The 26,215-nt window shown below is 39.8% G+C and overlaps 1 protein-coding gene and 1 long non-coding RNA gene across 2 annotated transcripts in view; both read left to right on the top strand.

Moving 5' to 3' along the window:
• Positions 1-18,965, top strand: part of LOC128652578 (aquaporin-4-like) — a 36,162-nt gene extending 17,197 nt beyond the window's left edge. The window contains exons 3-4 of the mRNA XM_053705510.1: positions 5,428-5,592; positions 18,924-18,965. Of these exons, the coding sequence (XP_053561485.1) occupies positions 5,428-5,592; positions 18,924-18,965 (207 nt within the window). The remainder of the gene's footprint in view (positions 1-5,427; positions 5,593-18,923) is intronic.
• A 3,224-nt stretch (positions 18,966-22,189) lies between these two features.
• LOC128652021 (uncharacterized) lies at positions 22,190-25,956 on the top strand. Its single transcript, XR_008401248.1, has 3 exons — positions 22,190-22,260; positions 24,859-24,939; positions 25,557-25,956. It is a non-coding gene; the product is annotated as an uncharacterized LOC128652021 (long non-coding RNA).
• Positions 25,957-26,215: the final 259 nt, after the last annotated feature.

Genomic DNA, 26,215 nt, shown 5'->3' with positions numbered 1-26,215 from the left:
CCCCTAAACTACTAAACACTCACATTGTGACTACCTAAATTAAACTATAATAATTAATAAATAAAAACTTAGCTGTGAAAAAAAAAACTAAGCTTAAACTATAAATAAACCTAACATTACTGTTTTAACAAAATAAAAGATACCAAAAATAAAAAACCTAAATTACAAAATTACAAAATCCTAACACTCCGAAAAAAAAAATCAGCCAATAGGATTTCAGTAGCTCTCATCCTACTGACTGATTTGAAGATTAGGAATGCAAGGTACCCCAATATAAAACGGGTACGTGCATTCAATCTTCAGTCTGCGGCAGACGATCGCATGAAGGGGAGGCTCCACTTCGGATGTCATTGTGGTCGCCGATCCCGCTCTGCTCCATGCCACCTCAGCTCTGCGACCCCTGGATGAAGATGTAAGATGGCTCTGCCACACCGGGATGAAGATTGAAGATGGAGGCGCCTGGAAGAAGACCTTTACCGCCGGAGGTCAGGTATGGTGAGTACCTTTGTCGGGGTTAGTGTTAGGTTTTTTTGTGTTTTTTTTTTGGGATTTTTTTTTTTTAGATTAGGGCTATTTTATTTTTTAATGGGCAGCAAAAGAGCTGATTGCCCTTTTAAGGGAATACCTATACAAAAGCCCCTTTAGGGGCAATGGGTAGCTTAGGTTTCTTTTCGTTAGGTCTTTTTTATTTTGGTGGTTTGGGTGGGTGGGGGTTGTATTGTTAGGGGGGACTTTGTAATTTGTTTTAAAAAAAGAGCTGATTTCTTTAGGGCAATGCCCTACAAAAAGCCATTTTAAGGGCTATTGGTAGTTTATTGTTTTTATTTTGGGATAGCTTTTTTGTTTTTATAGGGGTATTAGATTAGGTTTAATTTTTTTTATTTTAGAAAAATTTGTTTGTTATGTTTTGTAATCTTAGATTTTTTTTATTTTTCATAATGTTACACTTTGTTTTTTTTGTAATGTTAGTTTGTTTTTGTTTTTTCGTAGTGTTAGGATTTTTTAATTTTGTAATTTAGGTTTTTGATTTTTGGTATCTTTTATTTTGTTAACCCCTTAAGGACTGGGAATTTCAGACAAAGGGGCCTATTTATCAAATGTCTGTCCGGATCATGTCAGACAGACATCGCTGAATGCGGACAGCATTACGCTATCCAGATTCAGCATTGCACCAGCAGTTCACAAGAACTGCTGGTGCAATGCTGAATGCAGAGAGTGTAATGCAATGCCTCCCCCTGCAGATTCGCGGCCAATCGGCCGCTAGCAGGGGGTGCCAATCTACCCAATCGTATTCGATCAGTTTGATTTCTGGCGATCGCTGTCCGCCTCCTCAGAGCAGGCGGACAGGTTATGGAGCAGCGGTTTTTAGACCGCTGCTTCATAACTTGTGTTTCTGTTGAGCCTGAAGGCTCGCCAGAGACACAGGGCTTCAAGCTCCATACGGAGCTTGATAAATATGCCCCAAAAACTTCCCCAAAAGATCAGAGCATTTTTTAGTATTTTTGCCATTACTACATTTAAACAGAAATAGAGCCTTTTTTATATATTTACCTATCAAAACTATATATTTTTTTAGTAGACAATCCAAAGTATTGATCTAGGCCATCATTTCACCGCCAAATGCGATCAAATAAAAATATTTGTTAACTTTTTCACATGGCACAAATGGTTGTAAATGCTTCTGTGGGATCCCCTTTGTTCAGAAATAGCAGACATATATGGCTTCGGCGTTGCTTTTTGGCAATTAGAAGGCTGCTAAATGCCGCTGCGCACCATACTTGTATAATGCCCAGCAGTGAATGGGGTTAATCAGGTAGCTTGTAGGGTTAATTTTAGCTATAGTGTAGAGATCATCCTCCCACCTGACACATCAACCCCCTGATCCCTCCCTGACTCCTCTCAAACAGATTTCTTCCCTCCCCCACCTCCCAAAGGTCACCCCGATCTTAAGTACTGGCAGAAAGTCTGCTAGTATAAAAATAAAAGGTTTTTTTTGTGTTTTTTTTTGTAATATATATTTTCTGCATTACTTACCTGATTCGCCCCAAACAGTTCTTTAACCCTCCCCCCCTATACCTATTTGCCGCCATCTTAGGTACTGGCAGCTGTCTGCCAGTACCTAGTTTGCTGCAAATTAGGAAAAAAATGTTTTCTTGCTATTTTTCGTGAGAACGCGGCAGAGAGAAGCCCAGTGTACGTCGCTGGTCGTTAAGGGGTTGAATTAGTAATGTTAGGTTTATTTATAATATAAGCTTAGTTTTTTTTTTATTTCACAGGTAAGTTTTTATTTATTTGAAGGTAGTTATATTGTAGCTTTAATTTACAGTTAGGGGGTGTTAGGTTTAGGGGTTAATAGTTTAATTTAGATAGTCGCGATTTGGGTGTTTGGCAGTTTAGGGGTTAATAGGTTTAGTTTAGTATTTGTGATGTGGGTGTTTGGCAGTTTAGGGATTAATAAGTTTAGTTTAGTATTTGCGATGTGGGTGTTTGGCGGTTTAGGGGTTAATAGGTTTAGTATTTGTGATGTGGGTGTTTGGCAGTTTAGAGGTTAATAGGTTTAGTTTAGTATTTATGATGTAGGTGTTTGGTGGTTTAGGGGTTAATAGCTTTAGTTTCGTATTTTCGATGTGGGGGCAGCGGATTAGGGGTTAATAACTTTATTTAGTGTCAGCAATGTCGGGGGCAGCGGTTTAATGGTCATTAGGTTTATTTAGTGTCGGCGATGTCGGGGTGGCGGTTTAGGGGTATTTAGACTAGGGGTTTATGTTAGTGTGCTAGATGTATATCTAACTTTCTTGTCTCCATAGAAATCAATGGGGAAAGCGTTATAGCGATCGCCATTCCGCAATCACAGGTGTTAGTTTTTTTTTCATTATCAATGTCTATGGCGGAAAACGTGCACGAGCACGTCAAGTCAGGACTTGGCTTTTGTGCGGTATGGAGCTTAACGCACCATACCGCACAACACAAGAAGGTTTTTTGTAACTTGTAATGGCAGGGCTATGGATTGTGTGATATCACAACATTTGTAGCGTTATTTACTCACTGGGTTTAGCGCACAACTTGTAATCTGGGTGCAAGAGAATTAAATGCACATAGATGAATTGCATCTTTGAATAGAAACATATTTGCAATATACATGTTTTGGCAAAAATGCTTCTACTAAAAGTTATTACTGTTTTAGTGTTAACTAAACTTTTTTTCTGCATGTGCACGTGAAGCATAGCTAGATAATGTCAGTGTAGCACCAGCATTTTAAATACTGCAGCTGCCCAGAGCGCCAGTGTGGCTTGTATCACATCAGCAATTGACAAATTGAGTCATTATCAAATGGTAAAGCACCTTAGGCTCCCTGAGCAAGTGTTGTGTTTAAAATGCTGGTGCACGGTGCATACTTATATACACTTTTAAAACAGCTATATTTTAAATTAGAAGCATTTTTGCTAACACGTGTGTATTACAAAAATGCTTCTATTCAAAACTGAAATGCATCTATGTGGATTCCAATTTTGGCTGGAATTTCCCTTTAAGTAAAATTGATAATAGAAGTAAATGTTGAGAAGTATGCCCCTTTAAGTATACAGTTATGGGGTACAATAAACAGAAGACTTATACATAAATCATACGTATACAGTTATGGGGTACGATAATCAGAAGACAATGACATAAATAGTAAGGGTAGAAGGCATTGCCTTGAGTCACTATAAGCCTTAAACCATTTTTAGATAAAATGATCGACAGGACAGGTGGACTCGTGAGCTTACATTCTAAAGGAAATACATGGGGAGATGGAGGGAGAGGGAAACATAAGTAGTAGAGACATCTTAAAGTAAATTATATGCATCATTGAACAGATATGTTTTTAAGTAACACAACGTTTTTGAGAATAGAGGCAAGTCTGACTAAGTGAGGCTAGGAGTTGCATATGATAGGTGCAGTTGTAGAAAAGTGTTGCAGATGAGAGTGTGAGGAAGTAATGAGAGATGAGGAGCGAAGTAGGTCAGGAGTGGAGTGGAGGGGGCAGGTTGGAGAATATTTGCAGAAAAGGGCAGAAATATAGGAGGCTACAGTGTTTGTGAGGGCTTTGTAAATTAGAGTCAAAATTTCAAATTTTATTCTTGAGGCTAAGGGAATTCAGTGGAGGTGTTGCCAAAGATGTACAGCAGATCTGAAGTGATGCTTAAGGAAAATGAGCCTGGCAGAGACATTCATGATGGATTGCAGTGGGGACAGGCGGTAGCTTCGGAGACCAGAGAAGACAGAATTGCAGTAGTCAAGGCGGGAAATGATAAGGAAGTGGATGAGAATCTTAGTTGTGTCTTGAGTGAGGAAGTGACAAATTTTAGAGATATTTTCAAGGTGGAAGCGGCAGGAGTTAGCTAAGGACGTAATGTGGGAAGCAAAAGGAAGTTCTTAGTCAAGTGTGACCCCAAGGCAGTAGGCCTGAGGGGAAGAGGTGATGACAGTTGTCCATGTCCATAGTAAGTGAGATTTGGGGAATGATGAGATTTTTAGAGGGAGGGAATAGGAGAGCAGTTTTAGAAAATTTCAGCTTTAGGTAGTGAGAAGCCATCCAGGATGATGGACTTTATAGAAACTAAATTTACACATTTCTTCAATATTTAAACAACAAAATAATTTTAATACATTTATAACAGGCCATGGTATTGATTTTGAAAAGTCCAAAAACAATGAAAATCTGCTGTTTCTCCTTGCATAGTAAAGGGAGAATTTACATAACATGAATGCATTTGGAAATGGGTTACTGTACAAGATTAAACCATTTAGAATTTGTTTGAGTTCAAACCTGCCACAAAAAGCCATGTCATTTACTTCACAAGAGAAATCTGACTAATTGGAATGAACCTCAGTGTTAAAGGAACACTGAACCCAAATGTTTTATTTTATGATTCAGATAGAGCATGCAATTTAAAGCAACTTTCTAATTTACTCCTATTATCAATTTTTCTTCGTTCTCTTGCTATCTTTATATTAAAAGCAGGAATATAAATCTTATCAGCCAGCCTGTTTTATGTTCAGCACTATGGATAGTGCTTGCCTATTGGAGGCTTACATTTAACCACCAATAAGCAAGCAAAACCCAGGTTCTCAACCAAAAATGGGCCGGCTCCTATGCATCACATTCCTGCTTTTTAAATAAAGATAGCAAGAGAATGAAGAAAAATTGATAATAGGAATAAATTAGAAAGTTGCTTAAAATTGCATGCTCTATCTGAATCATGAAAGAAAAAAATGTGGGTTTAGTGTCCCTTTAATAAACACAAGCTGATTTTACAAACAACTCCCAATATTGTAGACAACAAGGAAACATCCAGCAAGGAAATGTTATTGAAAATTTGTGATCTTGATATGAACTGCACCGCATTAATTCATCTAAATTCTTTATCTACTGCCTTTTCTTCCTAGGTCAATAGTGAAGGAAATGCGGGTCAAGCTCTTGCAATGGAAATTTTTGCTACTTTTCAAATGGCTTTCACCATCTTTGCAGCAGATGATAACAGACGCAGAGATATTTCAGAGCCAAAGAGTCTTGCTATTGGTTTTTCTGTTACTGCAGGTGCATTAGCAGCGGTAAGAATGATATATGTATGATATTTCATTTCATATTTAAAATAACATTTATATGCAAAACTAAATATTTGTTGGAGTATGTAAAATTTACATTAGAATCCCTTTCTGACTATGGAGTAGATCACAATCTTGCCCTTGTTTTTAGTAGATAACGATTTGGGGGTCGATCCGATAAAAATCGTCACCGCAAAAGTCGGCGACGCCAATATTTGCGCGGGTTTGGTATCCTATATACGGCGTAACCTAGAAGTTACGCGCGTATATTTCTGCCGTCGCCCGTAGTTTTTTGGGCCATAGGCAGGTATACCAAACCCGCGCAGTTTGGTATCCAATATACAGCGTAAGGACTTACGTGGCGAAAATGGAGAAATCTTACTCCATTTTCACCTCGCCACAAAAAGCAGCCGTAAGAAGCCTTGCGCTGACTATTGGAGCCCCGTAACTCCCTAAACTGGCTGCTAAATAAACCTAACACCTAACGCATGCGCAATGTCTATCTCCCTGTCAACCGCGATCTGCTAAATAAAACCTAACGCATGCGCAATGTCTATCTCCCTGTCAACCGCGATCTGCTAAATAAAACCTAACACCTAACGCATGCGCAATGTCTATCTCCCTGTCAACCGCGATCCCCCGCCGCAATCCCTAATAAAGTATTTAACCCCTAAACCGCCGCCATCTACATAAACTAACCCCCTACTGTGAGCCCCTAAAACCGCCACCATCTAACTGATCTATCCCCTAATGTGAACCCCTAAAACAGCCACCATCTAACTGATCTATCCCCTAATGTAAAATTATTAACCCCTAATTTAATCTACCTACCCCGCCGCCAGCTATATTATCTATATTAACCCTAATTATATTAGGGTTAATATAGTTAATATCGTTATTATAATATATATATATATATATATATATTATATATATATAAGTATAACAACCCTATCTAACTCTAACATCCCTAACTAAACTCTTATTAAAATAAATCTAATATTAATATTATTAATTAAAATATTCCTATTTCAATCTAAATACTTACCTATAAAATAAACCCTAAGATAGCTACAATATAATTAATAATTACATTATAGCTATGTTAGGGTTTATATTTATTTTACAGGTAAATTGTTAATTATTTTAACTAGGTATAATAGCTATTAAATAGTTATTAACTATTTAATAGCTACCTAGTTAAAATAATTACCCAATTACCTGTAAAATAAATCCTAACCTAAGTTACAAATACACCTACACTATCAATAAATTAAATAAACTACAAATATCTATCTAAAAATACAATTAAATAAACTAAACTAAATTACAAAAAAAAACAAACACTAAATTACAAAAAATAAAAAAAGATTACAAGATTTTTAAGCTAATTACACCTATTCTAAGCCCCCTAATAAAATAATAAAGCCCCCCAAAATAAAAAAATTCCCTACCCTATTCTAAATTAAAAAAAGTTTAAAGCTCTTTTACCTTACCAGCCCTTAAAAGGGCCTTTTGTGGGGGCATGCCCCAAAGAAAACTGCTCTTTTGCCTGAAAAAAAACAACACAATACCACCCCCCAACATTACAACCCACCACCCACATACCCCTAATCTAACCCAAACCCCCCTTAAATAAACCTAACACTACCCCCCTGAAGATCTCCCTACCTGGTATTCACCCAGCCGGGCCGAACTCCTCATCCGATCCGGGCGATGTCTTCCAGCAAGCGGCAGTGAAGTCTTCTTCCATCCGGGCGATGTCTTCCAGCAAGCGGCAGAGAGTCTTCTTCCATCGGCGATGTCTTCAAGCAAATCGGCATCTTCAATCTTCTTTCTTCGCTCCTCCGCCGCGGAGCATCCATCCGGCACAACGACTTCCCGACGAATGAGGTTCCTTTAAATGACGTCATCCAAGATGGCGTCTGTCGAATTCCGATTGGCTGATAGGATTCTATCAGCCAATCGGAATTAAGGTAGAAAAATCTGATTGGCTGATTGAATCAGCCAATTAGATTCAAGTTCAATCCGATTGGCTGAACCAATCAGCCAATCGGATTGAACTTGAATCGGAGATCTTCAGGGGGGTAGTGTTAGGTTTATTTAAGGGGGGTTTGGGTTAGATTAGGGGTATGTGGGTGGTGGGTTGTAATGTTGGGGGGTGGTATTGTGGGGGGTTTTTTAAGGCAAAAGAACAGTTTTCTTTGGGGCATGCCCCCACAAAAGGCCCTTTTAAGGGCTAGTAAGGTAAAAGAGCTTTGAACTTTTTTTAATTTAGAATAGGGTAGGGAATTTTTTTATTTTGGGGGGCTTTATTATTTTATTAGGGGGCTTAGAATAGGTGTAATTAGCTTAAAAATCTTGTAATCTTTTTTTTTATTTTTTGTAATTTAGTGGGTTTTTTTTTTGTAATTTAGTTTAGTTTATTTAATTGTATTTTTAGATAGATAGTTGTAGTTTATTTAATTTATTGATAGTGTAGGTGTATTTGTAACTTAGGTTAGGATTTATTTTACAGGTAATTGGGTAATTATTTTAACTAGGTAGCTATTAAATAGTTAATAACTATTTAATAGCTATTATACCTAGTTAAAATAATTAACAATTTACCTGTAAAATAAATATAAACCCTAACATAGCTATAATGTAATTATTAATTATATTGTAGCTATCTTAGGGTTTATTTTACAGGTAAGTATTTAGATTGAAATAGGAATATTTTAATTAATAATATTAATATTAGATTTATTTTAATAAGAGTTTAGTTAAGGATGTTAGAGTTAGATAGGGTTGTTATACTTGAAATATATATATATATATATATATATATATATATATATTATAATAACGATATTAACTATATTAACCCTAATATAATTAGGGTTAATATAGTTAATATAGCTGGCGTCGGTGTAGGGGGATTAGATTAGGGGTTAATAATTTTAAAATAAATAGCGGCGGGGTAGGGGCTCACTTTAGGGGGTTATAGATTTAATATAGCTGGCGGCGGTTTAGGGGTTAATAACTTTATTAGGTTGCGGCGGGGTTTGGGAGCGGCGGTTTAGGGGTTAATACATATTTTATTGTTAGGATAGTGAGGGGGGATAGCGGATAGAGGGTTAGACTTGTCGGGCTATGTTAGGGAGGCGTGTTAGACAGTGCGGGTGATTTAGACTTTAGTCAGGTTTTGTAGGCGCCAGCAGTTTCTAACGTGCCGTAAGTCACTGGCGACGCCAGAAATTTGTACTTGCGCAGATTTCTGGACATCACTGGTTTGTCAGACTTACGGCACTTTAGCATCTGACGGCGCCGTATATGGGATAGCTCGAGTTGCGAGCTGAAACTGCGGGCGACGCGGGTTCCCTCGCTTGCGCCGCAAACTACGATCTATATCGGATCGCGCCCCAGGCCGGTATTGTCACTGTTTTTTTCAGTTATTAGAATCCTAAAATTCCTCTGCCATTAATACTCCTGAAACTTGAAACTGTTACCTCTTGAAAACAGCACACACTTGTTATCTTGTCTAATCTAAATTTCAAATTTAGTATTTCTGTGTATCTTGATTCTTTTATTTTTTTTATAATAATTGTTTTACAATTGTGTCTCTATTGTTTATTGTTGAATTACCCTTTTTATATACCATCTAATTTCATGTATTTCTTTTTCATTGTTTATACACTGCGACCCTTTTTTCAGATTAAACTATAAATTTAATCAGATCTGTCTAGAAACTGAATTCACGGCTTCTGTAAGCTTGAGAATAACGTTTCCAAAGTATTTTTTTTTTTAATTCTTTTTATTATAGATGCACAGGTACATACAATAATATAAAAGAATGTTGAGGTAACAAATGCAAAAGGTATTACATTCCACAAACTAGAAAATAAAATGGTTGATTCCTTACAAATTATAACAGTGCGGTATTAATACTGCTACTAAATGTAAGCCAAGATGCTATTAAATGTGGAACAAGTGTTCTGACAGTAATACAGAAAGGTGGCTTCAAACATTACAAAGAATGTGAACATTAGATGCTTCTAAATTGATAGAGGTTTCTTACATTTTAGTATATGATTATGGAGAACAAAACAAAGACTATGCAAATCCCACCTTAAGTGCAACCAGTGCTCCTTATTTTTTTTTTTAATAAAATAACATACAAACCGAACATAAGTGAAAAACTTGACCTGTATCAACAAGCCCATCAGCATATAAGAACATATACCAGAAATGTTTTAAATAATAAGGCAGCTCAACAGAGACCTGAACACCCATCCAAAGTATGTTTATCAAGGGAATACAAAAATTAACCTTTTACTGAGTGTAAGAATATTATAAAAAAGGGAAAAAAGTTGCATCTTCATAATTGGGGAGCTCCAGTGTGTTACCATGAATACTGATTATGTTAAAACTAGGTCTGTAAGGCATTCACATGAGTACTGAGGAGATCTTTATAGGAAAACTTAAAAGAATAATACATGAACAAAACCAGTCATTGACATTAGCCTTGGCTCTTAATATATCAAAGATTTTAGTGTTATAAAAAAATAACTCTTTGTTGAGCTGTATAATTGGTTAATCCTTATAGTAATACTAGCTCAGACAGTATATGCGCTATAATCAGAGGATCAATTTTGGCTGCTGTCACAAAATGATTAAACATTGCTATAATTCAAAACATAACGCGCTCTTGACCCCACATTGTCAAGCTATTCATAACCTTATCAATAAATACACAACACTCCAACTTGGGTATGAAAAGGCCGCAGCTCAATTTTATTAAATACAATCTTAATCAAAATAACACTTTAACTGAAAACAAACCATAGTGCTTGCCTTTATCCTCCACATAGTCCCGCCCCCACCCTGGGGGGAGGGCACATCCTCAATAACTCCTCCCCTATTAACCTAACAGGGGGTACCATAATTCCTCCCAGGCGTAAGCCTCTAGAGATTATAACAAGCACCCTGCCACAGCTCGGCCACTGGCCGAGCACTGCCCCAACCTGCCAAGGCCTTTTCAATACCCTCTTTCATCATGAAATTAAACAAGTGCAGCCCCACTTCGTTAAGGTGCACTCCATCATGCAAATACAGGGAGTGCAGAATTATTAGGCAAGTTGTATTTTTGAAGATTAATTTTATTATTGAACAACAACCATGTTCTCAATGAACCCAAAAAACTCATTAATATCAAAGCTGAATAGTTTTGGAAGTAGTTTTTAGTTTGTTTTTAGTTATAGCTATTTTAGGGGGATATCTGTGTGTGCAGGTGACTATTACTGTGCATAATTATTAGGCAACTTAACAAAAAACAAATATATACCCATTTCAATTATTTATTTTTACCAGTGAAACCAATATAACATCTCAACATTCACAAATATACATTTTTGACATTCAAAAACAAAACAAAAACAAATCAGTGACCAATATAGCCACCTTTCTTTGCAAGGACACTCAAAAGTCTGCCATCCATGGATTCTGTCAGTGTTCTGATCTGTTCACCATCAACATTGCGTGCAGCAGCAACCACAGCCTCCCAGACACTGTTCAGAGAGGTGTACTGTTTTCCCTCCTTGTAAATCTCACATTTGATGATGGACCACGGGTTCTCAATGGGGTTCAGATCAGGTGAACAAGGAGGCCATGTCATTAGATTTTCTTCTTTTATACCCTTTCTTGCCAGCCACGCTGTGGAGTACTTGGACGCATGTGATGGAGCATTGTCCTGCATGAAAATCATGTTTTTCTTGAAGGATGCAGACTTCTTCCTGTACCACTGCTTGAAGAAGGTGTCTTCCAGAAACTGGCAGTAGGACTGGGAGTTGAGCTTGACTCCATCCTCAACCCGAAAAGGCCCCACAAGCTCATCTTTGATGATACCAGCCCAAACAAGTACTCCACCTCCACCTTGCTGGCGTCTGAGTCGGACATGAGCTCTCTGCCCTTTACCAATCCAGCCACGGGCCCATCCATCTGGCCCATCAAGACTCACTCTCATTTCATCAGTCCATAAAACCTTAGAAAAATCAGTCTTGAGATATTTCTTGGCCCAGTCTTGACGTTTCAGCTTGTGTGTCTTGTTCAGTGGTGATCGTCTTTCAGCCTTTCTTACCTTGGCCATGTCTCTGAGTATTGCACACCTTGTGCTTTTGGGCACTCCAGTGATGTTGCAGCTCTGAAATATGGCCAAACTGGTGGCACGTGGCATCTTGGCAGCTGCACGCTTGACTTTTCTCAGTTCATGGGCAGTTATTTTGCGCCTTGGGTTTTCCACACGCTTCTTGCGACCCTGTTGACTATTTTGAATGAAACGCTTGATTGTTCGATGATCACGCTTCAGAAGCTTTGCAATTTTAAGAGTACTGCATCCCTCTGCAAGATATCTCACTATTTTTTACTTTTCTGAGCCTGTCAAGTCCTTCTTTTGACCCATTTTGCCAAAGGAAAGGAAGTTGCCTAATAATTATGCACACCTGATATAGGGTGTTGATGTCATTAGACCACACCCCTTCTCATTACAGAGATGCACATCACCTAATATGCTTAATTGGTAGTAGGCTTTCGAGCCTATACAGCTTGGAGTAAGACAACATGCATAAAGAGGATGATGTGGTCAAAATACTCATTTGCCTAATAATTCTGCACTCCCTGTAAAAACACCTACCAGACTCACCTTCGAACTCTACGTGTCGGAGTCCACAACCCCCAACTTTTTAACATACCCCGATATTGTTCTGTTTATCTTCCGTCTGGAAGCCTCCAACTTTTTTGGATCCCAAGCCACTTTCCACACTACTCTACTCTCAATTTCTGACCAGATTATCAACACCTCCAGGAACAGCTGTTTTAATCTGTTCAGGCTCCCTTTCATCCTATCTACCAGATCCTTCTGCGACATGTATCCTAAATCATTTCCCCCTGCATGGATCAACGAAACTTGAAGAGGGGAGAAATATTTTGCATAATCCACAATCTTACTCACAACTTGTTCCCATTTCATACCCCTGATTCAAAACCATTTCAACAAAACCTTGTCCCTTGTTAGCCCCAGTTGAATGTCGTCTTCCTTCACTGCTGTTGCTTTTCTTGTCCAGTAAATGTACGAGTACCCCACTAGCCAGCATCTCATCAGATCTGCCAAAGACAAATTAAAGAACCTAGTACCCTTCATACTCTCAACTCAGGCCACACATATCCCCTAAACTGTTCAGATCTCCATCTTCTAATCATTTTTATCACACCCACATCCAGACCCAAGCATGCTGCCTCCGTTGCCGCCCCAAAACGAATGCTTTCTGAACTCAGACCCCTGAAAACCCAACTTCTTCAATGACTTACGAAAAACTGCCATAAATTAGAACCTTGAGAGTATAGACCCCTCACTATGGATCAAGAACTTAACCTCTCCCCCCAGCCTCATACGCATGAACTCCCCCACCGTCGTTCCCAGGCAACATTGCCCAGATATAGCCCGTATACAGATCAACGTCCTCCTTCCCCCTCCTGATCCGTCTTGGAATTTCTCAGCCATAGCTCCACCTTTTCACTTACTTATCCTTTCTCAACATACCCCCTTCTACTAGTCTATTCTGTCCCGCCAACTCTGAGATTCTGAATGCCCCAAAAAAGGCCAACACAAATGCCGCTTTAAACAATAGAACCTCAAAATCAGAAAAACATATCACAAGCAAACACTTCACCACCTCCTCCAGCAGAGCAAACTTGACTGGCCTTCTACTGTCCCCTTGCTTTCTCCCTCTGCACAAACCTCTCACTGCATTCCGCACCAAACAAGACTTTAGTCACATCCTCCCATCCCAAAAGTTGAAATAAGAACGCCAATGCTGCCATCCTCTTCCTCACCTCCGAGGATGAAAGCCTCTCATCACCCCATGATCTGACCCAATGTAACAACCCTTCCAAATTCTCTTCCATACTCCCCAACTGAACATTCCCCCTCCTGTGAAACCACAGTTTCCAAACACGGGCGTAGGCCCTCCACGTACTAGGTGCCAACGCCCCTTGCACTATACTCATTAGCATTGAAACCCTAGTTGCCACAGCAACTTCGGACAAGCCATACCCTCTCTCTCCATGTCCGGGGCCACTGTGCAAATTCACTGCCGCTGGAAACGGGATAAAGAGTCAGCAATTATGTTAAGCTTCCCCGGAACGTGAACAGCTCGAAAACAGCCCACCCAGCCCCCTGGCCAGGCCCTGCACACCATCTGCCCTTCAGATATGCCCTGAAACCATGGGCCCCTGACGCATCAGTAAATAGGCATAAACTCTCGCTCGACCAATCTACTTCTTGAAACAGCAACATGCCATTGAATTGTGCCATAAACATCTCCCACACCCTTAAGTCCTCCTTCAACTCTGCCGAGAGCCGCAGATGGTGCAACCCAGGCACTCCTTCCGTAGCCAACGACAGCCTCCTACAAAATACCCTCCCTACTGGAATTATTCTACAGGCAAAGTTTAGTTTGCCAATCAGTGATTGCGGCTTCCTTAGCGTTGTCTTAGGCTTCGCTAAGGTCTCCTTAATTGTAATTCTCAAGTATTCCAGCTTGTCCTCTGGTAGCCTGTACTCCATCCTCACTGTATCCAACTGGATTCCCAAACATTTAAGGACTTTATCGGTCCCTCCGACTTCTCCTCAGCCACCGGGATCCCAAAATCCTCTGCCACTTCCCAAAACATTTTTCACCAGCTTTTCACATACCCCTGACCCGGCCAGGCCCACAAACAAGAAATCATCCAGGTAATGTACCAAGGATGAAACCCCCAAATTCTGTCTGACCACCCAAACAACAAAAGAACTGAATTTCTCGAAATATGAACTTGAGATAGAACATCCCATGGGTATAAATAAGTCAACAAAGAATGCCGGACACCACGCCTCCACCACTGCTGAGGACACGTTTTTTCCAATGCCGCAATCAGATCCTTCAGTCCAGCCAGCAATGTCTCCCTCTCACCACTCACCACTCCACTCAATCCAGTCCCCAATGCAGTGGTAGTCTCACCTGAAGGTTGTACCGTCGTAACCAGTCCTTCCACAGGTCCCGCCTGCACCACTACTTCAATCCTGTTTGTTCCGCCAGCATGCCTGCTGTCTCCCCTGCCTCCTAATCGCTCCCTCCTGACACTGTCTGTATCCCTCCTATCTCCTCCTCTCCTGATGGGCGAATGCCCTCTGTCATGCCTGCTCTTGGGTGCAGATCGTTTCACCCGAGCCCATGTAGGCGACATGGCCTCCATTACCCTGGGTGCTCTCCTCAGGGGCGAACGTGATCTCCTGCTGCTGTCCGCAAACCCTGGCCCTGTGACCGGGGCCCGGCCGCAATTCTTAACTGCTCCAGATTCTGTAGACTGCATAGAAGGAGAAGAGGCAAAAACCCGACCCCTAACCTCCTCTCTCCTGTCTGCCTGAACTACCTCATCCTCCACCCTACCTGGCTCTCTCTGCTCCCTATTCCCCTCACCCCATTGTGGGGTCAACAGCTACGTTACCTTCCAGTTCCAAAATACCCCGCCTCCTACCTCTCCCTATCCCCCTACCTACTGCTCGCCCTTTCTACCCCCCCAGCCCTTCAACTTGGATCCCTACCATCCTAGGAAAGGACCCCCAGTAGCATCCCGCTGGTCCCCCTAGCCCAAACCCACAGTGCCTATAGCAGTGTAGCAGCCCCCTTTTCATTACCTTCCCTCGCAACCTCTGACTCTCTTAGCTACTTGCCATTTACCAAAGCCGAGCCCCACTAATCTCTCGTACCATGTGTCCCTAGATATTGTGTTTATATCCCTGTTTTTATACCCATTGCTGCCCACCTGCTCCCCCTCTTTTTTTTTTTTTTTAACTCCTGATCCCCACACCTGTCTAGTTCCTACACCACATGCCCCATCACGCCTGCCCTAACCCAAAACCTTCATACTGCCCTAAAAGAAGCTAAACCTGATCGCCTTCGCTCAGCCGCAGGCTAATAATCTCTTATATCTCCAGGGACCCTAGTGGCCCCTTACCCTTCCTAGCCATCATAGCAAACTGCTGTCACCTCTTTTTCCCAGTTGCATATCACATACTTCTGCCGTTTTTGCTCTTACGTCATTGGCTGGTGCCGTAGTAGGCCGCGTGCCTCTCTCAGCTCCTTGTGGCCGACCTCCGCCGCTTGCCTCACTCCCTCCACAGCCATTGGGCCTGCCCACCAATCTCCTTGGCCTTCCCACCTGCACCCCCGGACTAAGTCTCTCTGGAGGCCTGGATCTCCACATCGGCCGTTCCCTGGTCCTGGGCCCACCCAATGGCCCCCCTTCCACAAGGGGGACGTACCTGCTCCGGTTCAGCCGCCTGATCAGCCGCCAACCACTCCCTGATCCAGGTTATGCCGTTGGTCCTGGCAGCCTGCAACACCTGTTCTAGCAATTCCTCCATCCAGCTCTAGGCTCACTGGCACAGGTAAGTAATTACTATCCTGTTTCTAAGAGGCCACCTGACTTCCTGTCTAGGTCTTATAAGCCCCCAGTTAAGACCCCACTCCTTGCCCTGTACTTCACCCCCATTCCTTCCTAGTGGGTTATCAATAAGAAATGAACATTCAGACACATTCATTCCTTTCAGGGGCTGAGGAGGAGATCTATAACACTTAACTCTTTGTGTGAAAATTTAAACAGTGGACATAATAAACATAATATATAATATAATAATAACATAATAAAGTATTTCAGTAGAAACCTGAACTACCTCTTCAATGTACTTATAAGGGGGGTACAACATTTAACATTCCCCTGAGTGTCAGCATACTATAAGATGAGGAAATAACTATATATTTTTTGAGGAACTTGGATAGCTCTAGTGCAGAGCTTTCCAAACTTTTCATGTTGGTGACACACTTTTTAGACCTACATCATTTCGCGACACAGTATTTAATTCAGTTGTACTAGCAAAAAGGAGGTTAAACTAACTTGTTTTAAGAGATACAGACACATGCATACATAAATGATATAATAACTAAATGTTTTTACAAGTAACAGTAAGTATGTGCAAGAATTAAAAAAAAGTTTAATAACACCAATAACTACTTACTATTTTAATGGGCTGTATGAGGTTGATGGGATGAACACAGTTTCTGAATATTTGGTGGAATATTAGATAAAGACACTCGCATTTCATCATCAAGCATTTTTAAGCTTCCACTTCCTATCCATATATCAAGAGCAGGAGCAGCAATGCACTACTGGGAGCTAGCTGCAATAAAACCCCACTGTGACTTCTGACTTCAGCTCAGCGTTTAAGCTGCTGCCCTCAGAGCTCGGTGAGTCCGATTGACTACTGCCCACGCTGCAAACACACTGCTGTCCCACTCAATGACTACACATGCAGTCACGAGCCCATTAAGGAGACTACACATCAGGAGTGCCGCCAAAGCCGCCAATGGGAATAGTTTCAGTTCCCACTGAGCTCCGCTAATTTGTTAAGATGATCTGTGACCTACAAGGTATCAATCATGTGTCAACCATGTGATATGCGTAGCAGACAGGCGGAAAGTCAGAAACCAAAAAAATAAATAAATTGAAAAAAAAATTTGCTGAAGCAGGGACACACCTACACACTGCTGGCGACACACTAGTGTGTCCCGACACACAGTTTGGAAAGCACTGCTCTAGTGTGTTACCATGAATACTAATTATATGAAGATTAGATCTGCAAGGTATTCATATTGAGTATTGAGGAAACTTTGATAGAAAAAAACTTAAAAGGTTAATACATGGACAAAACCAGTCAGTGACATTAGACTTTGCACTTAATATATCTAATACTTCAGTGAGAAAGGAAGCTATTGCTGAGCTGCTTAGTTGGCTGATTCTTATAATAATGTTAGCCCAGATAGTATATGTGTTATAATGTCAGATTTAACTGATGTCACAAAACTTTTAAGACCCCACCCCTTGCCCTGTACTTCACCACCATTCCTTCCTAGTGGGGTCAAAAGACCCTCCCTTCCATCCTGTCATCCGGGCTCTTCCTTTATATAAAAGAGAAGTGTTCAGTGAACATATGGAAAGTTATCAATAAGAAATGAACATTCAGACACATTCATTCCTTTCAGGGGCTGAGAGGAGATCTATAACACTTAACTCTTTGTGGGAAAATTTAAACAGTGGACATAATAAACATAATATATAATATAATAATAACATAATAAAGTATTTCAGTAGAAACCTGAACTACCTCTTCAATGTACTTATAAGGGGGGTACAACATTTAACACTCCCCTGAGTGTCCGCATACTATAAGAAATAACTATATATTTTTTGAGGAACTTGGATAGCTCTAGTGTGTTACCATGAATACTAATTATATGAAGATTAGATCTGCAAGGTATTCATATTGAGTATTGAGGAAACTTTGATAGAAAAAAACTTAAAAGGTTAATACATGGACAAAACCAGTCAGTGACATTAGACTTTGCACTTAATATATCTAATACTTCAGTGAGAAAGGAAGCTATTGCTGAGCTGCTTAGTTGGCTGATTCTTATAATAATGTTAGCCCAGATAGTATATGTGTTATAATGTCAGATTTGGCTGATGTCACAAAACTTTTAACAGTGCTATAGTTCAAAACATAATGTGAACAGAAGTGTTTCAGAGCATATGAAAGCTGGTCAATAAGATATGCCAATTCAGACACATCTACTCCTTTCAGGGGCTGAGGAGGATATTTATGACAATTAGCATAACATAGGGAGGTGGATGTTATAATGCAGAGCCGTCTATGTATCAATAGCTTAACTGAAATGAGCTTGTAAAAGGTGCCCGGCTCAAACATAAATCACAGTGTGAAACTGCTAGCCGACTCCTCTCCGTGGATACAAGTCACAATGAAAGTTCAACACACCTGTGCTCTCGCACTCATGTGATTTATTACACAGTGAACAGAACACCCATAATTGAAGCCTTCTCAAAGTTTGCATGCTGGAATGTTGTGTCGCTGGTGGAGCAGATCCAGCAAAAGGGGAAGGGTCATAGGTGATATTATCCTTTAAGAGATTTTTCAGATACGGTAAAGTTGCTGTTGAACAGACAGGCAAAACTCCATAGCGAGAACAGCAGTCTTGTGTTGTTTACAGTAAATGTCCTGCATTTGAATAGGTGCTGTAGGCATATCTTCATATTCTGTGTCACACAAACATCTCTTAGGTTCTTCAGATTGTATTTAGATTGTACGGATTCAATTTCTACACAATGGCTTATAGGCTTGCTAGAGGAGATGTCGGTAGAAGTGCAGGAGACACTTATGACCATACTCTTTGTCTCTTTTGTGTCAGGTGGGTCTGAAACTTGAAACTGCACCATCAACTGCTGCATAGCCGATTCCAATTTATCAAAGGCAGGTAATAGCTAAGCAGAAAGAGCTGGAATTAGAGAATGCAGGAAATCACCGGTTTCTGAAGCCATTATTTGCTTTTAAGTGTCACCAATATGTGGGTAATAAGTGAAAGCACATATATACAGTGTGGAGACAGAGAGCCCACCACAATGCCAAATGGCTCAATAGGTTTCAAAGGCTTCTTAGCAGCCAAGGGATGGTTTGCCTTGATCCAGAGGTGTTCCCGGACACTTATATTGCCTTATATTGTAGAAAATTGCACAGAACTTCAGAAGTTAGTGGTCATCTTGGAGCACCGCCCATCGGAAGTCATCACCAAAGTATTATTTTTATATATTTATTTTTCTTTAGATGCTAATTGCAACTGTAATTTAGGGGTAGCACAAAAGCCTAGAGCAATACGTTTTTGGGTGATGGCAGCGAATGTTCATGTTTGGGGAAGTGTAGGTAGGATTTTGGAGATTAATGTGTGTTGGTTCTGGTAGCAGCAGTAGCTGGTGAACATTGATTTTTGGGGTGCTGTGGTTGAATTTGGGGGTTAATTTTAAGTTTGTAGACCTTGGTAAGGAATTGGAATACAGTAGATAGGGACCCTGTGCTGTTAACCCTTTAATGCTGGCACTCTCCCCACTGTCATATATGAACAAGTAGTTCTGTGTGTGGCAAATTGGAGGCAGAGGCTGGTGTTTAGCTCTGCCTGGAGTAAATAGACTGTTACGTTTAGGTAACTTTGTATTGTACGTTAGTGATACTGATTACAGGTAACAGGGGGTTAGGAGTAATTAACTCCCTGTTACCCTTGTCCCCTTAGAGCCTCACAGGCAGAGGTGGTATTGGTGTAGTGGTACACCCCTGTCCGTGACATACACCCTAAGTGAAAATATCATGCTGTACTGAATGCATTAACACAATTACAGGATACTTAAAGGACCAGTTTACTCTGTGGTGATGGCGTTCATAAGCAGCTATAACGCAGTTTTAACAACAAAACTAGATGACTAATAATAATTATTATAATAGGGATTTTTTTTTTTTAACCTTTTTCCCTTGTTTTCTTTCCGCTCTGCCAGATGACCCCGGACTGCCATGATAAAAGGATTGTGCTAGAATGCTACCTTAGCCCGCCCCATGGCCAATCATGTTACCTTATTCAGTTATATTTAAACTACTAAAAGTTAACAAGGCGCATCCTCCATCAGTGTGCTTGCAATAATGTGGGCACTCACCATTAGCTATAATGACCATTTTTCTCAGGGGAAATTTCTTTCAGTGTTGGTCTCAGGGGCAGGACTGACTGAAACCAATCAATCTGCTTACAGACAGTGTAATGTAAAGCCTATATTGCAGAATTCCACTATTGCTCAGCAGTATGTTTTGCAAAGCAACTCATCCGATTTTGTGTTTGGTGCATGCACTAAGACATGGGCGCACTATTAGGTATAATAGGCATTTTATTCATGGACTAATATGTATATTATCAAGAGACTAATAAACTGCTAAATGCATATATGAACTCAGAAATGTAAGGAGGAGGTACAATACTCATGCACACCAGGTAGCAGCACAACAATCTGATCACTGCTGAAAACTAACACGCATTTAGTGAGCGCTGGTCCATATTCACACTAGCAGTGACATCATCATGTGGGCTGGCGCATGCATATTGTGCTGCTGGGAGTGCGAGCAGAGTGGCAGTACGGCCAGAAAATACAGTACTGGGTATTGGTAATGAAACAGTGGAGGCTCCTCCATATGTGCACTCCCGCACGTGAGCCTCCTGTGGAAAAGGGAAAAAAAGAAAGAAATTACATGTTTTGGCTGAATAAATATAATTTCCCCCTATTGGAAAAATTATATTTATTCAGCCAAAAAATGTTCTAGATTGTGCAGTTTAAATAAAATGTCTAGATTGTGCAGTTTAAATAAAATAAAAAAAAAATCCTTTAATATACCTCTCTACCGCACGTGCGGTAGAGGAGGTATAGGCTGCTATATCCTTTTGGTCATGTTTTCTATCTATCTGCTGCTCCGCCCATAACAGAGCCTATACCTCTGCTAATCGCACAATTTTCAATGTGCGATTAGTGCCATTACTATGGGCGGGCAGCAGGGGGAGCACTGTTTTTTTAAACTTGTGTGTTATCCCTCCCTCCTCCCTGCTCTATGTTATCCCTCCATATTGTGGATCACAGTGGCAGCGGCAGAAAAGGAAGAAGCAGGAGACCGGACTGAGTGATCTAACCAGGGCCGGCTCATCCATGATGGGACCAAGTGGGTCCAACAACCCAGGCGGCACTTTAGTGACTGACTCAGTTACTGTGATAACCAGACGTGAGTGTAGTGTACTGCATAGTTGCCAACTGTTTTTTTATCTGAGTGACACTTCTTACCTCAGCGCGCTGCCACTCACTGACATCTCAGCTGCTCCCTACCTGCTAGTTACTCCCTGCGTGCGGTGTGTGTTGGAAAAATGTATTAGATGTATTAGGCCTGAGAAATGTGCCAGAGTGAGTGCGGTGGTCTGTGTCCCTCTCAGTGAGATCCATTTCTGGCGGTGGAAAAGTGTTAGTCCCAGTCTGACTTTTCTATCTTCTTAGCGTACTGTTAATGGGAATCTTAGCTTGGTCTCTCAAGCTTGCTTTAGCTCTGTCTGCTCCGTGACACAATATTATTATTACAGTGAGTGTATTTAGACCTTGCTCTGATTCTCTGCATTTGCATTAAGCTGAACCTTGCGTGCTGTTTCACTGAGGTTTTCTGTTACCAATCTCCTATCATTCTGCCGTTTTCAGTAAAAATCCTAGAATGATAGGAGATTGGTAACAGAAAACCTGAAAGTGAAACAGCACGCAAGGTTCAGCTGAAAAAAAAATGTAATTGTGAAAAATCAAATGATACAAATATTAGGCTGTTATATGGGGATTACATCAGTGAGACATATAGTGCATGTTGGTTCTTTATAGACTTGATATGCACTGAACATAACATAAACAAACTTGCAGCAAACTGTCATCACTACACCTTCCTTCAGATAACATGACTCCGTAAATTGGAACTATTATTTCTAGCAAAAAAAACCCCTCTACTTTCCAGTGCATATGAGATTTGTAGTTTTTAAAGCATGATTTGATGCGTAACATTCTTTCCTCAAATGACTACAGTTCCCATCATGCTACTGATGTTTTATGTAATAACCGGAAGTGTGTCTGCTCAGTGCTTTGCTTTCAGTGTAGCCCATAAGAAACATGCTGAGCAGCAAGAACACATAACTTAAGGTTTGTACAGCTGTGTATAGAGTAGACTTGTGTTGTTGTGTCTCATTGTGTTACTGTGTACATGTGATATGACATCACTGTGTTACTTTGTGTGCCAAAAAGTTTGTGTGTCACACTTAGTGTGTTTATTTATGCCACTGTGTCTGTCACATTGTGTGTTAATGTTTGTGTTATTTTGTGCATGTGCCACTGTTTGTTATTGTGTGTGGTGACTGTCAAACATTATAGTACTCTGTCATTTTTACTTTGTGTGTGTGTGTCATTGTGTTTGTGTTACTTTATGTGTCTATAAGTCTTACTGTGTCTTTGTGTTACTTTGTGTGTCTATAAGTCTTACTGTCTGTTTGTGTGTCTATAAGTCTTACTGTCTGTGTTACTTTGTGTGTCTATAAGTCTTACTGTCTGTTTGTGTTACTTTGTGTGTCTATAAGTCTTACTGTGTGTTTGTGTTACTTTGTGTGTCTATAAGTCTTACTGTCTGTTTGTGTGTCTATAAGTCTTACTGTCTGTGTTACTTTGTGTGTCTATAAGTCTTACTGTGTGTTTGTGTTACTTTGTGTGTCTATAAGTCTTACTGTCTGTTTGTGTGTCTATAAGTCTTACTGTCTGTGTTACTTTGTGTGTCTATAAGTCTTACTGTGTGTTTGTGTTACTTTGTGTGTCTATAAGTCTTACTGTGTGTTTGTGTTACTTTGTGTGTCTATAAGTCTTACTGTGTGTTTGTGTTACTTTGTGTGTCTATAAGTCTTACTGTGTATTGCATTGAGTGTTATTGTCTGTATGTCACTGTGTTTGTGTTACTTTGTGTGTCCAAAAGTCTTACTGTGTGTTGCACTGAGTGTTTTGTGTGTGTATGTCACTGTGTTTTGCACTGAGTGTTATTGTGTTTGTTACTTTGTGTGCCCATAAGTCTTACTGTGTGCTCCACTGAGTGTTTTGTGTGTGTATGTCAGTGTGTTTTGCACCAAGTGTTATTGTGCATGTCACTGTGTTGCACCAAGTGTTATTGTGTGTGTCATTGTGTGTTTCTGTTACTTTTTGTACTGTCTGTTTCACCAAGTGCCATTGTGTGTTTGTGTTACTTTTTGTTCTGTCTGTTTCACCAAGTGCCATTGTGTGTTACTGTGTGTTGTGGTGAGAGGGCTTTGTGTGTAAGGCAGAGGGGACCTCTAATATTAAATATATATTTATTAATAAGTTACTGGGGAGGGGCTCTGTGAGTGAGGCAAAGGGCAACTCTCTATAATATTAAATATGTATTGATTTATAAGTTACTGGGGAGGGGCTATGTGAGTGATGCAGATGGATCCTCTCTATAATATTATATATCTGTATATAAGGTATAGGTGAGGTGAGGGGCTATCTTATAAAGGCAGAGGGAACCTCTCTATAATATTAAATATGTATTGATAGATATATATATATATATATATATATATATATATATATATATATATATATATATATATATATATATATTGAAAAAATATATATATATATATACACACTGATCCGTGAACCCCCATTTGAATAACCCACGAGCCGCCACTGTAATGAAATATAAAAAATGACTTTAAAAAATAAATAAATAAATAAAACTGAGAAAAGGAACTTTGTTGTTAGACCAGCAATACCCTATGTAATTAATCTAAAGCTTTTAAAAATGATTCTCATATTGGGTAAACTGTCCCTTTAAATGGTGTAGATAGGTATATCTTGGTGTCACTAGCATTTAAATGGTTGTAAAACCCAAAATAACCTATTTAATATTATGTTAAGGAAAATATTGTAGCTGAAGGATACCATGGTTTGCTAAAATATGCTTTCAAATGGTGTTTCTTAACAGTCATCGAGTATCAACAACAGGTGATTTTGTAAGCATCGCTCTCTACTTCTTTTTGACTGAAACACATTTGCATAGTCAGGAACAAATCTTGCATTTTATGGTTACTGGATGTTGAAAAATGTTAAACATAAGAGAGTGGTGCCATTAATCTCAAAACAGTGATAACACTACAGAAAAGTAGCCATTAGATTGGATGTTGCATATGTGTTTAGAATGTCAGTTCATGGTAAATTAAACTGTCATGATTCAGACAGACCATGGAATTTTAAACAACTTTCCTATATATCTCTATTTTAAACTGTGATTTGTTCTCTTGATATCCTTTGTTAAAGAGCATACATAAGTAGCAGCAGTGCACTACTGGGAGCAGCTGGTGATTGTAGGCTGCATATATATGCCTCTTGTCATTGGCTCACCAAATGTGTTCAGCTAGTTTCCAGTAGTGCATTACTGCTCCTAATGCTTCTCTTAAACTTATGATATCAGGGTACAGTTTAGTGGGTTGTGACATTGCAAGAGAAAGTAAACCAGTCATGAAATGCCATCACCGCTTTGTAGGACAGGTATTCTATAGAGATGAAAGACAGCTAATGTATTGTACAATTGAGTTATAACAAATAAAACCCACTAATATCTAATGACCGTGTGTAACCAGTGTATTTCTCCTACAAAATCCATTTCTTCTATTTGAGTTTCTCCTTTATGCTCTATTTTCTTTCTTACTGTTATCTTTTTTCTTTCTTATCACTCAGGGACAATTCTCAGGTGGCAGCATGAACCCTGCGAGATCATTAGGTCCAGCCTTGGTTACAGGGATTTGGGAATATCACTGGGTAAGTAACCCCACACTAAAGAAAATGAGAAAAGGGAGTGACAGGCTGGGGGGCAGAGAGTAACAGAATGTGCTCTTAGAGGAGGGAGAAAGAACTGAGAAGGAAAGAGAGTACTTGGGATTCATTTCATTGTAGAAGATAAGTATGTAGCAGACCTTATGCCAGGTTATGGACCAGGGTACCAAGTAAGTAAATCTGAAGTGGTTTATGAATGTGGAAATTATAGATATTTATGGCTTGACACGGGCAAGTCTCTTCATCCTTTTCACCTTCTTACCACTTCTAACACCTTCAAGCATTGTGCTAGCCACATCTAGGAATTAGTTACCATAAACCCAATGACTGTCCGCCTTTCTTTCAAGTGTTTAAAACTAACTTACAATTCAGTTCCCATTTACACTAATCTTTCACTGTATTATCAACCCTTTATCCATATCGCAATTCTCTGTAACTGTTGTATTAATGCATTCTTATGTTTGCCTTTCTGCATGTCTATAAATTGTATGTATACAATATCATAGCTTTGTTATTTATTTATGCAGTACTGAATGGGAGACTTATGGGATTTTCTGCATATTTAAGAACCAGTGTTGTATGTTTGCCTTTTATTTCTACAGGTGTATTGGATTGGTCCTGTGCTGGGGGCATTCCTGGCTGGTGCTTCTTATGAGTTCTTCTTTGCTTCTAGTGCCTCACGAGAGAAGCTAGTAGCCTGTCTCAGTTGTAAAGACATTGAGATAGTGGAAACAGCAAGTGTGTCCCGTTCCTCTCTCTCTACTGCAGCACAGACAGCAGCACGCACAAGACAGTCTGAACACAAACAAGACAACAATTAGCAAACAAGGACCCTGTACCTTGTGCCAAGAGAACTTTTCAATCCCTGGATAGAAGATGGAATATTATAAACCATTCAATACTTCCAATGGATACTTTATTATTTCAGTACATGCTATATTACACTAATATGTTATCTTTTCTTTTTTTTAAATAAAACAAAAACTTTAGTATTTTTAAGAATATCTGTAATCTTTTTAATTTTATTTGGATTGAGAATCTTTCAGAATTTTGAATGGTGAATGTTTCATATCAACTGTGTAGTTTCAAAAAGGCTGTGGATAAACTATGCTCATTGTATCAAACCTTACTTTGCTTTTATATACCCAGACCTCGCTTGCTCATTGAATAAAGGCTAGATCTAACTGAAATTGTGTTAGATTTGTAGCTGGCATAAATGATCCCTAGGCCTTTTTATTTATCATGACCCAGCCAACACAAG

Source organism: Bombina bombina, chromosome 3 (assembly GCF_027579735.1).
Source record: "Bombina bombina isolate aBomBom1 chromosome 3, aBomBom1.pri, whole genome shotgun sequence".
Classification (NCBI taxonomy): domain Eukaryota; kingdom Metazoa; phylum Chordata; class Amphibia; order Anura; family Bombinatoridae; genus Bombina; species Bombina bombina.
Note: the sequence above shows the minus strand (reverse complement) of the source record. Positions and strands in the feature narration are given on the sequence as shown.